The 12500-nt window shown below is 40.3% G+C and overlaps 1 protein-coding gene across 3 annotated transcripts in view; it reads right to left on the bottom strand.

Moving 5' to 3' along the window:
- Positions 1 to 12500, bottom strand: part of LOC143025535 (glutamate receptor ionotropic, NMDA 2B-like) — a 110266-nt gene that overhangs the window by 40198 nt on the left and 57568 nt on the right. For all 3 annotated transcript variants that reach the window (XM_076185367.1, XM_076185368.1, XM_076185369.1), the window contains exons 9-11: positions 5247 to 5359; positions 2358 to 2478; positions 1288 to 1486 (exon numbers count right to left, since the gene is read on the bottom strand). In XM_076185367.1, coding sequence (XP_076041482.1) covers positions 1288 to 1486; positions 2358 to 2478; positions 5247 to 5359 — 433 coding nt within the window. The remainder of the gene's footprint in view (positions 1 to 1287; positions 1487 to 2357; positions 2479 to 5246; positions 5360 to 12500) is intronic.

The following is a 12500-nucleotide window of genomic DNA, read 5'->3' as shown; positions in this document are numbered from 1 at the left end:
GTATGAAACAAAGATGAGATTAGACATTACAACACCGGAGGAAAAAATTAAGACAGGTTCAGTGTAAAAGAGGAATAGATTGCGTTTTTTTAAAAGAAAATCTTAGAGAAGAAAACCAATCCAAACGATAACATTCGAATTGATGCATTGACTTGGTCTAACGTAGCGAAAACTGAATCGGTCAATCCATTTGAATGTTATCGTTTGAATTATTTTTCTTTTCAATTTGAAGATCAAACTTCGAACTAAAGTCCAAGACTTACCAACAAACTTCAAACTTAAGTCCAAGACTTACCAACAAACTTCGAACTTAAGTCCAAGACTTACCAACAAACTTCGATCTTAAGTCCAAGACTTACCAACAAACTTCGATCTTATGTCCAAAACTTACCAACAAACTTCGAACTTAAGCCCAAGACTTACCAACAAACTCCGAACTCAAGTCCAAGACTTACCAACAAACTTCGAACTTAAGTCCAAGACTTACCAACAAACTTCGAACTCAAGTCCAAGACTTACCAACAAACTTCGATCTTAAGTCCAAGACTTACCAACAAACTTCGAACTTAAGTCCAAGACTTACCAACAAACTTTGAACTCAAGTCCAAGACTTACCAACAAACTTCGAACTTAAGTCCAAGACTTACCAACAAACTCCGAACTTAAGTCCAAGACTTACCAACAAACTTCGAACTTAAGTCCAAGACTTACCAACAAACTTCGAACTCAAGTCCAAGACTTACCAACAAACTTCGAACTTAAGTCCAAGACTTACCAACAAACTTCGATCTTAAGTCCAAGACTTACCAACAAACTTCGAACTTAAGTCCAAGACTTACCAACAAACTTCGAACTCAAGTCCAAGACTTACCAACAAACTTCGAACTTAAGTCCAAGACTTACCAACAAACTTCGAACTTAAGTCCAAGACTTACCAACAAACTTCGAACTCAAGTCCAAGACTTACCAACAAACTTCAAACTTAAGTCCAAGACTTACCAACAAACTTCGATCTTAAGTCCAAGACTTACCAACAAACTTCGAACTTAAGTCCAAGACTTACCAACAAACTTCGAACTCAAGTCCAAGACTTACCAACAAACTTCGATCTTAAGTCCAAGACTTACCAACAAACTTCGAACTTAAGTCCAAGACTTACCAACAAACTTCGAACTTAAGTCCAAGACTTACCAACAAGCTTCGAACGTAAGTCCAAGACTTACCAACAAACTTCGAACTCAAGTCCAAGACTTACCAACAAACTTCGAACTCAAGTCCAAGACTTACCAAGGAAAGCGGTGGGAGAGATGATTCCAGTCCTCTTGGCGACAACAATGGCGATGCCAGACTCCAGGAAGGGCACGGTGAAATCGACCACTGTCTCACGCTCTTTGTTCATCTTGAGGCTCGTCAGCGCCAGGTCGGCCTTGTCCTGATCCCGTTTCAGGAGCTCTCCAATGAGACCGTTCCAGCTTTTCTTTTGTCTCTGGAAAATAAGTACGACAGAGGATGATATTAAAAGAAAAATGTATCACTCAGAGTGAGAAAGATAAAAGGCCGATAATCCTTATAAATTTACAATGAAATAAAAATTCATTTCCAAGTCAACGGTTGCACATTTTCTCTGTCAAATTGAGATGGTAACATAATCATGGCCTTCAAAGAACATTGGTGTACAAAATCTGTATTATTCAAAAGAATGTATATAAATATATATATATATATATATATATATATATATATATTTATATATAAATGTATATATATATATATATATATATATATGTATATATATATACATATATATATATATACATGTATATATACATGTATATACATATATATATATATATATATATACATATATATATATATATACTGTATATACATATATATGTATACATTTATATATATATATATACATATATATACATATATATACATACATATATATATTTACATATATATACATATATGCGTGTGTGTGTGTGTGTGTGTGTGTGTGTGTGTGTGTGTGTGTGTGTGTGTGTGTGTGTGTGTGTGTGTGTGTGTGTGTGTGTGTGTGTGTGTTTAAGGCATATTGAACAATTTAGAAGCTCTACCAAAGGAATTCGAACCCTGACCTGTGCGTGAATAATCACGAAGCTGATAGCGTCTTGGTTTCGTGATTATGCACGTACCGGGCAGGATTCGAATCCCGTGGCAGAGCTTATATATATATATATATATATATATATATATATATATATATATATATATATATATATATATACCACTGGAATGAGATCTTTTATGTATGTTATACCTGACAATGAGAATAAGCATAACGTTTATGTTGATTCGAACTTTTAACTTACGTCAAGAGTTCCCCACTTGCCATCTTCTACACGTTCAAGCTCAAAGACGAATCCCAAGTCGTGTGCAAATTTCTTCAGGAGATCGATGCAGAAGCCGGAACAACACATGAGAGTTTCATTTCTGTTGGAGGAAAAGATCATGTGAGCAATAATAATCTACCTCTATATACCAAGGGTTTCCCCCTTACGAGGGAGGTAGCCAAAGTCAAAAGGCGCATACCCACCCCACCCCATGTCCTCCCCATCCATTCCACTCCCATCCACCACCCTTTCCTCCCTCTAATCTTAGCTCCTCGTGGATGACGGGTCATCATGAGCTAAAATGGGAAGGAGGAGAGGGAATAACAAAAGAATAACGAATATTTGGGCGAAATGATATGGTGGGGGCGAATCGGACACAATCTCTTTTGGTTCATGCAAAGTGATGCGAGAATGTACGGTTTTTTTCTTTCTCTATGACGGTAAGAGAGTTTTCTGTGGATTGTTTTGAGAAAAGAGAATCAAAATTGTTGTATTTTTTTCCTCGAAGGCAAGCACTATTTCTGAGGTTTGTTACGAGGAAAGGAGAAATGTCAAAATTGTGATTCGAAAAAGTGTACACAAAAGGATTAACTGTGCACCCACATGCGTGAAAAGAAACGCGATGACGTCACGACGTTTGGCTTTTGTCTTAACTCTGCTTTCTCCAATGGCTATTGTAGTGGATATTTTTTAATTTCTCAACAAACGGCTGGAGACAGTGTTGCCATCACTTGGCCTCAATAGATTAAAATCAGACAAATTCATGGAGGGATGAGGGTGCGATGTGTGTGTGATTCACCATGGTTTTTGGATCATGTGTTGGACTCGTGATCGACAGCTACTTCACTCCCGGAAGAATGCTCAAAGCTCGTATAGGACCGATCTACGGGTAATGCTGTGCCCTTAAACGCACACACACACCCAACTCCCCGCCCACGAGAGTTGGAGTAACAACCCGCAGCGCAGCGATAATGAAATTATTTCAGCCCTGGGCGGGATACGAACCCGGACCTCCGTAGTGGCAGCCGGGAACTCTGCCAACTGAGTGTGTGTGTATTCACTTGGTCTTTGGATCACGTGTTGGACTCGTGATCGACAGCTATTTCCCTCCTGGAATAGAGCTCAGAGCTCGTAGGTCCGATCTATGGGTAATGCTATGACCTTTCACACACACACACACCCAACTCCCCGCCCACGAGAGTCAGAGTAACGACTCGAAGCGCAGCGGTACCGAAATAATTTCGGCCCTGGGCAGGATTCGAACCTAGAACTGCGGGCCACTATCGTGGCAGTTCAGTGCTCTACCAACTGCGCCACCGAGTCGTGTGTGTGTGTGTGTGTGTGTGTGTGTGTGTGTGTGTGTGTGTGTGTGTGTGTGTGTGTGTGTGTGTGTGTGTGTGTGTGTGTGTGTGTGTGTGTGTGTGTTTACTTAGTTGTATTTTCTTACTTGTATCTTCCGGGAAGGGGAGCTACGCTCGTGGTGTTCCACCTTTGTATCTCGCAGTGTCTAGTTTGCTCTTAAAACCGTGCATGGTTTTTGTACACACTACTGTTTTGTCCAAGTGTCCACCACTCTGTGCAAAAACCGTTTTTTCTTTTTTTCAGATCTCTTCTATAACTATCCTTTTTTGAGTTTTTTCCATGTCCTCTTGTGTTTCTCTTGTCCCAATTTAGTAAGTCCTCTCTATCAAGGACTTCCGTGTCTTTCATGATTCTGTAGATTGTTAGTAGGTCGCCTCTCTCTTTTCTTTGTTCTAAAGTCGGTAACTTCAATTTAGCCAGTCTCTCTTCATAGGACAAGTTTGAAAGTGCTGGGGCCATTTTCCTGGTTGGTCTCTCTGGATTCTTTCAATTTTCTTTATATTCTTTTCTGTACTGGGTGACCATAATGTCGCAGTATACTCCAGTCTAGGCCTTATCAGTGTGACTAATGTTCTTTAAATAATTTCTTCGGCTAAATAGGTAAACGCCACTTTTATTGATCTTAGCAAGTTATAGGATTCTCCGACAATTTCTTTGATTTGTTTATCACAGGACAAGTCGTTTGAGATAATTACTTCCAGGTCTGTTTCAGATCCCACTTTCTTTACTTCCTTAGTTCCAATTGTATATTGTCCTGATATTCATTTTTTACTTTTTCCGAATTCCATTATGCTACATTTCTTAATGTTGAAGTCCACTTCCCACTTTCTGACTCCATTTCCAAACCTTATTTAGTTATCTCTGTAGTGACTCACAGTCCGTTTCGGTGTTCACTTTCCTAAAAAATTTAGCTTCGTCTGCAAAGAAGCTCATGTAAAATTCCACATCTTCATTCATGTCATTCATATAAATAGCTAACATTATTGGAGCCAATATGGATCCCTGTGGAACTCCACTAATCACCTCCTCCCAACCTGAACACTTTTCTCTGAGCACTACTCTCATTTTTCTCCCATGCAGGAAATCCTCCATCCAGTTTAGTAGGTTGCCTTGTATCCCTTCTATGTTTTCCAATTTCCACTGTGTGTGTGTGTGTGTGTGTGTGTGTGTGTGTGTGTGTGTGTGTGTGTGTGTGTGTGTGTGTGTGTGTGTGTGTGTGTGTGTGTGTGTGTGTGTGTGTGTAGGGGGATTGTATATGTGGATAGAAATGTGCGTTTCTGCTTGTGTGTACATGCTTTCGAGAAACAATGTGTCTACATCACTTCTCATATATTTTATACACACATCAACGTGCTTGTTGAGAATTTCATTCTATCTTATTATATCATATTATGTCAAATATCATAATATATTATATCACATATTATATTATATCATATTACATCTTATATAATAATTGTGTCATATAACATACTGCATTACATTATTATCGACCAACCAACTTACTTGTCAGGCTGGGCTGGGATCTTGCACTGAACACCACGATTGGATGAGCAGTGGCTCGCACCAGCTTCTGCCTCAACCATGGTGATGTAAGGAGGTTCTTCTAAAAAGGCGATCTGAGGACACAATATGATACGTGTTGCATCAATATTGCATCTATATTTGTCTACATACTTCAAAAAGCGGGGAAAAAACAACGGAAAAGGTAAAAAAACAAAATGCCCCACATGGGTCAAATTTGGACACTCGTTTTAGAAAGAAGGCATTTCTCAGAGTTTGATAATATATCAAGATGTGATTGGTAATGAATATAAGGCAAGTTTTCCAATTGGTATTACTTGTACCGAACTGGTTATGATATCAGTTAAGAACACGCCAAGGAATGCCTGAAACTTATTTCAGAGCACGAATTCTTAAAAGGAAATTAAAGTATGCGTATGGCATTAATCATGCTGAGGAGGTTGCCATGTTTGTGTGTTTTCACAGTACCAAACAGCTTAGCAAGTTTCAGGCCTACAACTTTTGTGTTGAAGTTTTAACTCGATTGACCCACAAATATATTTTGCTAACAAGTCCGCGACAAGGGTATTGTAAGAACATAATAACATAAGAATGAACGAGACTACAAGAGACCATAAGGCTTACACTAGGCAGTTCCATGTCCATTAATACCTATAATCCCCATCCATAAAGTTGTCTAACCGTTTCTTAAAACAAATGATAGTTTCAGCGCTCACTACATGGTTACTAAGTCTATTCCATTCGTTGACCACCCTATTAGTAAACCAATTCTTGCCTATTTCCTTCTTCAATCTAAATTTGTCCAGTTTAAATCCATTACTGCGAGTCCTACCCTGTTGTCTTAATATGATCACCCTGTTTGTGTCACCCTTGTTAAACCCTTTGATCCACTTGAACACTTCTATTAAGTCACCCCGCACTTTGCGTCTTTCCAGAGAGCGTAAATTAAGGTGCCTAAGCCTCTCTTCGTAAGGCAAATTTCTGAGCCCGTGTATCATTTTGGTCATTCTCTTCTATACAGATTCTAGTGAATTGATGCCCATTCTGTAGGACGGAGACCAAAACTGTACCGCATAGTCAAGGATGGATCTAACTAAAGCTAGATAGAGTCTGATAATCATCTCTGCACTTCTATTCGTAACCGCCCTAGCAATGAAACCTAATGCTCTATTAGTTTTATTTCCGGCGCTAATGCACCGTTTCCTGGATTTAAGGTCAGGACTCACTAGAACTCCCAAGTCTCTTTCGCACTCAGTTTTATCTAAAAACGTGTTATCTAAGCTAAATATATTTTTCAGGTTGTGTAGCCCTACGTTTAACACGCTGCACTTTGAGATATTGAAGTTCATTTGCCATTTCACCGACCATGTGAACAATCTGTTCAGATCATCCTGTAGAATCTCGGCGTCGTCTCCTGACCTAATTAGGCGTCCTATTTTAGTGTCGTCCGCAAACTTACTAACATCACTATTAATCCCATTATCTAAGTCGTTTATGTACATAATGAACAAGAAGGGTCGACAGAAATGTAGTTCTCCCAAGAATAGATTATATATTTAGAAAATCTAGACACCCTCCTCAGTGACGAGACCAAATTCAAGAAGATCACGTGTAGAAACCCTTACGAAGCGGACCAATCGAGTTACTTAGAACATTAACATAAAGAAATGTCTGGAACCCGGTAAGTTGACCAGAGCCTATGGTCTGGAAAATTTTTCCAGCATCCTGAAAACGCAAATGCCTGGAAACCCCCTTGGACCTATTATAAAACAGATCCCAAAGCCTACGTAAATGTTAGCAAAAAATCTATCAACCGTCACAGCTTCAGTTCTTCTTCACACTGATCCACACTGTAGCTCAACAGAACTGTTATGGACAGTATGATCACATCCCATGATGTTGAATTCCTCTTCACAAATGTTCCTCTGCCATTGAATCCATCATCAATCTTACATAATGGAACAATGCCACACTCAAACTCGAATTGCAGTATTAAAACCATCCATAAACACTCAAATAGAAGACTTACAAGTTCTCCAGTTTTAAAGACGCATAGGACATATCCCCGAGACTCCAAATCATTGCGTGGCCAAATAGGAACGTCGCTTTCGTTAGCGATCTCACGTAGCCGACAAATTACATGACAGTAGCCAGCACAAACCATTTGGTATTAAGACAGTCTCACGCGAAAATCAAAACTTTGTAACTTACGAAGAACTACTTAGCAATGTACCTATACATCTATGTAAATTAGCCAGAGATACAGAATACCTTAAAGAGAAAGTAAACAATGCAGAAGCAGCAGATTTATTCAATCTCGTCTGTCTACAAGAATATATATATATATAAATATATATATATATATATATATATATATATATATATATATATATATATATATTATACATATAGATACTGATAAATCCAAAGAGTCCCAAAGAATTTTATAGGTATATAAGAGATAAGAAAAAAAGTTATTAGGAATCCCATTGGCCCACCATTATCTGCTGACGGTCAACTTGAATATTCGAATAAAGGAATGTGCGATATTTTAAACAACTAGTTTAGCTCAGTATGTGTAAACGAAACACCTCACAGTGAAGTCCTAACTGAAACCTCTGATAAGTCTAAGGAAACTTACTACTGTAAATATAACAAAAATATTTAAAGTATGTAGAGAAAAACTCAAAGGTATTAAAACACCAGGGTCTGACGGTTGGGATCCAACAATCTTAAAGGAAATGAAAAACGAGATTGTGGTTCCTTTAGAAATTATTAAAAAAAAAATCAATCATATCAGGAGATGTGCCAAGAGAATAGAAATTAGCTAACGTTACACCCATATTCAAAAAGGGTGACAAAAAGAAACCAATAAACTACAGGCCTATAGGCTTAACCTCAATCATAGAGAAAAATGGAAACTAGCTTCAGAGATGCTATCGAACACCATTTAGAAAGTAACTGTTAAATAAATGATAGCCAGATTGGATTCAGACGGAAACGTTCTTGCGTGACTAACCTACTAGAATTCTACAACACAGTCATCTCAAATTTGACAAAAGAAACAATATAGATTTAATATATCTGGACTTTGCGAAGGCTTTTGATACCGTCCAGCACGAAAGACTACTTGTTAAATTAGCCTTAAACGGAAATACTGGTAGCCTATAAAGGTGGGCCACTAATTGGTTGAACGTTCGTTAAAAGCTGTTCTAAATGGCAAAACTTTTAGATGGAAAAATGTTACGAGTGGTGTTCTTCAGGGTTCCGTTCTTGGACTACTTCTATTCATACATACATACATACATACATACATACATACATATACCAAAGGCTTTTTTCACCGTTATAAAGGAGGTAGCCAAAAAACAAAGGCATAAAAACCTCTCACACCCATTCCATCCCTATCACACTCTACTCCCCTCCACCCTCTTCCCTCCCTCTTATCTTGGCACCTCCTGGATGACGGGCCATCCCTGCATTTTGTCCACTGCCCTGGGTCAGAAGCAGTGTCGCAAGACACAGCACATCCACAGCAAGGCCGCTTCATTAAATCGGCGACCCCCCCTCTCGGTCCCCTCATGCAGAAAAGGAGAAGACGGGGAGAAAGCCCTTCGGGCTGCGTCAAATTTTTCTCACACATACTTCCTCACCCCCATCCTCCACCCATTCCACCTCATGCATCATATATACAACCACTCTCCATTCACCCCTGTCTTCTGTCCTCTCTCGTCCTTCATCAACAGACATACCCTCTTCCCCAAAGCCTCTTTTACCCCATCCATCCATCTCATCCTAGGTCACCCCCTTATGTTCACTCCTTCCACATCTGCCTTCCACACCTCTTTTACTAGTCTTTCTTCATTCATTCTTTCCATGTGTCCAAACCATCCTAATACTCTTTCATCCACCCTATCTCCCAACTCCCTTTCCACTCCCATTCTCTTCCTCACTTTCTCATTTCTCACTCTATCCAGCCTAGTAACCCCCATCATACTTCTCAGACACCTCATCTCAAACACATTCAAACTCCTTCTCTCTTACTTTCTCATATTCCATGTTTCTGCCCCGTAAAGTGCTGTCGGTACAATCACTCCTTCATACAATCTCCTCTTATCATCCATTCCTAAATGTTTATTTCTCATTACGCTTTTTAATCCACCAAGGCATTTACTCGCTTCTCTCAATCTACACTACCTCCACCTCCACTCCTCCCTTTCTTGCAACATTCGCACCCAAGTATAAAAAAATATCCACTTCCTCCAGTCTCTCTCCCTTAATACTCACTTCCTGTCTGCTGCCACCTTCACCCCTTGTACATTTCATCACCTTACTTTTACCCACATTTATCTTCAACTTTCTTCTTTCACGCACTCTCCCAAACTCTTTCACTAACTTTCTCAATCCCTCCTCTGATCCTGCTACAAGTGCAGTGTCGTCTGCAAACAACAGCTGGCTCACCTCCCACTTTTCTCCATTTTCTTTAACCATCTCCAATCCCTGACCCACCATCCTTGCATTTACCTCTCGCACCACCCCATCCATGTATAAATTGAACAACCAGAGCGACATAACACATCCCTGACGAAGCCCAACCTTTACCTCGAACCACTCACCATTTCTATTCCTGACACACGCTCTACTACTCTCATAAAAACTCTTGACAGCTCTTAACAGTTTTCCTCCTATCCCGTATATTTGCAAAACCTCCCACAGTGCCTTGCTGTCTACCCTGTCATAAGCCTTTTCCAGATCTATAAAAGCCCAAAAACATCCTTACCTTTCCTTATAGCTTTCTCACATATCTGTCTTACCACAAAAATCTGATCTACGCAATCTCTACCTGTCCTAAACCCATACAGTTCCTCACCAGTTACTCCCTTTGTTCCTCTCCTGATCCTCTCAATCAAGATCCTCCCATAAGCCTTCCCAACTACACTCAACAAGCTAATCCCTCTGAAACTACTACACTCACACTTGTCCCCTTTTCCCTTGTAAAGTGGAACTATACATGCACTCCTCCAGTCCTCCGGCACTCTACCCTCTCTCAAACATTAAATAACCTCACCAGCCAGTCCACCATCACTGTACCTCCTTTTTTCAGACATTCTGCATGACATCCAACCAGACCAGGGCCTTACCTGCTCTCATCATCTTAACAGCTGCCTTCACTTCATCCTTCCTTATTTCTCCTCCATTTTCCTCCCTCATCATGGTAATTTTTTCTAGCACTTCCCACTGCAACTACCTTTCCCTCCCTATCCTCCTTCACATTTAGCAACTCCCTAAAATACTCTGCCCACATTCCTCTCACTGCCTTCTCTTCCATTATCATCTCTCCATCTGCACCTTTTACCTTTTCTCTACTTGATTCGCATCCTCTTCCTCTCTTAATTTCTTTCCAAAACATCTTTTTATTACTTTCGATTTTTTCTGTCATACCCTTACCCCATTTCACACCTGCTCTCCTCTTTGCCTCCTTTATCTTATGCTTTACTTCTCTTCTCTTTTCTTTGTAGCTCTCATATGACTCTCTCGTCCTATTTTGTAACCAATCTGTGAAAGCTCGCTTCTTCTCTTCTACAACCTTCTTTGTTTCCTCATCCCACCACTCACTACCCTTCCTTCTATTTCCTCCCGTCCTTTTTGTTCCACATACCATCTTTGCACACCTTGTGATTCCCTCCTTAAACCATTCCCATTCCTCCTCCACTCCTAGTTCTACTCTATCCTTCACTCCCTCCCACTCCTCTCTCAGCTTCTTCTTGTACTCCTTCTCCTTTTATTTCTCATTTAGGCAGTTCATTCTAACCACCTTCCTACCTTTTGTCCCTTTCCTCTTTTTCCATCTATCCTCCACTCTCAACTTACCTTCCACCAAAAAATTATCTGATATTCCCCCACTCTCTCCCCTTAGAACATGTACATCCTTAACTCTTCCTATTATACTCCTATCTACCACTACATAGTCTATCAACACTATCTACCACCCTTCCATCCACCACCCTCTCCCATGTGTACTTATTCTTGACTTTCTTCTGAAACACTGTATTTGTTATCATCAACTCTCTTTCGAGACACATCTCCACCATCAACTCTCCACTACGATCCTTTCCTGGAACTCCATATTTCCCAACCACTCTGTCTATTGGTTCATTTCCTACCCTAGCATTAAGTCTCCCAATAGTACTACACTGACGTTTCTCCCTAATCCTTCTATGCACTCATTTAAATCTATCCAAAAAGCCTCCCTTTCTTCTATACTCTTCTCACTACCAGGCCCATATGCACTAACAAAAACCCACATCTCCTTACCCAGTTTCACCTTCATCCAACCTTGAAGAAACCTCCCTCCACTCCACTACACGTTTACCTATCTCTTTACTCACAAGTATAGCCATCCCCTCTCTCCCTCGCCCTCTCTTCACTCCTGAGAACCTCCCAACTACACTCCCAAACTCACACTAGCCCCTCCCTCTCAACTTAGTTTCACTCAAAGCCAACACATCCATCTTTCTTCTCACAAACATACTACCTATCTCATCCCTTTTACTCTCATCTGTACTACGTCCACGCACATTAAAAGACCCAAACCTTAGGGTACTAGTTGGAAAACTCCTAGCCCCTCTTATGCCTTTACTTTTTCTAGGAATATCCCCTGTGGGGCTACAGGGAGAAGGATGCCTACTCCTAATCCCCGTCCCGTTTTTCTCGCCTCTTACGATTCAAGTGGGAATACTTGGTGACAGCATTCTGTCCCCCAACACAGGGTAGGCGAAACAAGGAAATTAATGTTTTTAGAAGCTCTGCCATGGGATACGAACCCTGACCCGTGCGTCGATAATCACGAGGCCAAGACGCTAGCGACCATGCTACATGGTGAACCATCACCATGTAGCATGGTCGCTAGCGTCTTGGCCTCGTGATTATCGACGCACGGGTCAGGGTTCGTATCCCATGGCAGAGCTTCTAAAAATGTTCAATCTGTCTTTAACATACACAAGGAAATTAATATTCAGAAAATGGTACAGGACAGCAAAATGGGGTTGGGGGAAAGCATAACAGAGGGACAGTACCAGTATAATAAGTGTCATCATTTCTCTGTGAACAGAGTCCTCCTCTACCACAGACAAAATGATGTGTGACTCTGGTACGTAGGGGCGCCCCATATAGAACCTAAAGTATCAACTGCATGCTACTTTGCCACAACAACATGCAGCCAATATCCCATAGTAT

Source organism: Oratosquilla oratoria, chromosome 5 (genome assembly GCF_046742065.1).
Source record: "Oratosquilla oratoria isolate Oo_2021 chromosome 5, ASM4674206v1, whole genome shotgun sequence".
Classification (NCBI taxonomy): Eukaryota; Metazoa; Arthropoda; class Malacostraca; order Stomatopoda; family Squillidae; genus Oratosquilla; species Oratosquilla oratoria.
This window is presented reverse-complemented; position numbering and strand designations above follow the sequence as displayed.